This window comes from Eimeria maxima, genomic scaffold (genome assembly GCF_000499605.1).
Source record: "Eimeria maxima Weybridge genomic scaffold, Emw_scaff2486, whole genome shotgun sequence".
Lineage (NCBI taxonomy): Eukaryota > Apicomplexa > Conoidasida > Eucoccidiorida > Eimeriidae > Eimeria > Eimeria maxima.
In genome coordinates, this window is record NW_013565335.1 from 1 (window position 1) to 1,898 (window position 1,898).

General features: G+C 49.8%; 1 protein-coding gene across 1 annotated transcript; it reads right to left on the reverse strand.

Annotated features, from left to right (window-relative positions):
• Positions 1 to 81: 81 nt before the first annotated feature.
• On the reverse strand, positions 82 to 1,161 carry EMWEY_00058720 (RNA-binding protein, putative; the record flags this gene model as incomplete). Its single annotated transcript, XM_013480890.1, has 5 exons — positions 82 to 197; positions 362 to 460; positions 586 to 621; positions 752 to 819; positions 1,151 to 1,161. Coding segments are annotated over 5 exons (330 nt in total), but the record flags the coding sequence as incomplete, so codon positions are not given.
• Between the last annotated feature and the right edge of the window lie 737 nt (positions 1,162 to 1,898).

Below are 1,898 nucleotides of genomic sequence, written 5' to 3' on the forward strand. Positions count from 1 at the left end.
TCAACAACAACAACAACAACAACAACAACAACAACAACAACAACAACAACAACAACAACAGCAGCAGCAGCAGCAACTAACCTTGAGGTCCTCTGATGAGAAGCCGAAGGGGACATTCCCTACATAAATTCTGTTGCTGCCTGGCGCTGACTCTTGCTGCTTGTCAGGGCTTAATGAACCAACTGACACCAAACTTGCTGCAGCAGCAACAGCAGCAGCAGCAAACGCAGCACATATATGCATGCATACATGCATAACGACACATGCAACTAAGCCAGGCCATGCTGTATGTTGTTACCGTTGCTGATGCTATTGCTGCTGCTCTTGTTGCTGCTGTTGCTGCTGCTGCTGCATAACTTACCCATATCACCTTGGGGTGTCTGACCAGCTCTGCCTGCTAAGATTGCTGTTGCTGCTGCTGCGCCTGCCTGTGCGCTGCTAACTAAGGACATCCCTGGTGCTGCAGCACAACAAAACACACAACAATAACAACCGCTGCTGCTGCTGTTGCTGCTGTTTGTGCATGCTACTGCTGCTGCTGCTGTCCGTGTCTGTTGCTGCTAGAGAGGAGGAGGCATCACTTACAAGCAGCAGCTCCCATGTTCATGTCGTAGCCACCAACTGCAACAGCAACAGCAACAGCACAAACCCCACGATCCATACAAGCGCAACGAACAGCAGCAGCAGCAGTACCAGCAGTAGTAACAGCAACACAAGCAGCAGCAGCAGAAGCAGCAGCAGGTAAGCTTACGTGGTCTTGCCAGCAGTTGCTGTGGCTGTCCCGCACCAACAGCTGTTGGTCGTCCGACCTTAATTGTTCTGCACGTACACCACAAAAAAAGAAAAATAAAAAAGTAAATATAAATAAATAATGCATAAATAATAAATAAGAAATAGTAATATATAATAAATATACAAAAATAATAATAGTAATACATAATACACCGATACAGCGAAAACGGCGCATCTCCTGCTGCTCGCGTTGTTGTGCTGTTGCTGCTGCTGCTGTTGCTGCTGCTGCTACTCTTGCTGCTGTACACTTCTTGCCAGCCTTAGGGATGTTTCCCTCAGCTCATCAAGGCGCTAAACCCTAAACCCTAAACCCTAAACCGCAGATCAGAGACAGAGCTGAAACCACTACCACCAAAGCACTGAAGGCATAGTGCAGCAGTTGCAGCAGCAGCAACAGCAGCAGCAGCTGCTGCAGCACAGCTGCAGCAGCAACAGCAACGTGCAAACAGCGCTACTTTTGTCTTAGCAACATGACCGAGCAGCAAGATGCCGCAGTACAGAGCGACAACTTTGCTGGCACCAAGCGACAGCAGCAGCGCATGCAGCGCCAAGCAGCAGCAGCAGCAGCAGCAGCAAACCGAACACGCCAGTTTAGACATCCGAGAGACCAAGAAGAAAAAGATACTCGCAAAACAGCCAGATAAGCAAAACACACAGAGACCAATGGACAAAACCCCTGCAGCAGCAGCAGCTGCAGCAGCACTTGCTGCTGCTGCAGCTGCTGCCGCTAGGGAGCAGAAGACAAGGAAACACAAAAGACACAAGACAACACAAACGCCTGTAACACAAATGTCTTGTTAGAGTCAGCTGCCGAGTTGCTGCATGCGGGACTGCTGCTCTACTCACGTCTGCACGCAGCAGCAGCAGCAGCAGCAGTAGCAGCAGCAGCAGCAAAAAAACAGACACAGAGACAGCAGAGCCCCACAGCACAACAGATGCAGCAAATAGGATGATAGCAGCACAAGGAAAGGAGACAAGATAATATACCACAAGTACCAGCAACACCCGCCCTCCACACGCCACCTGCTGCTGCTGCTGCTGTTGCTGCTGTTGCTGCTGTTGCTGCTAAGAAGAGACCACGCACTAGAGTCTCAACTATATTTGCT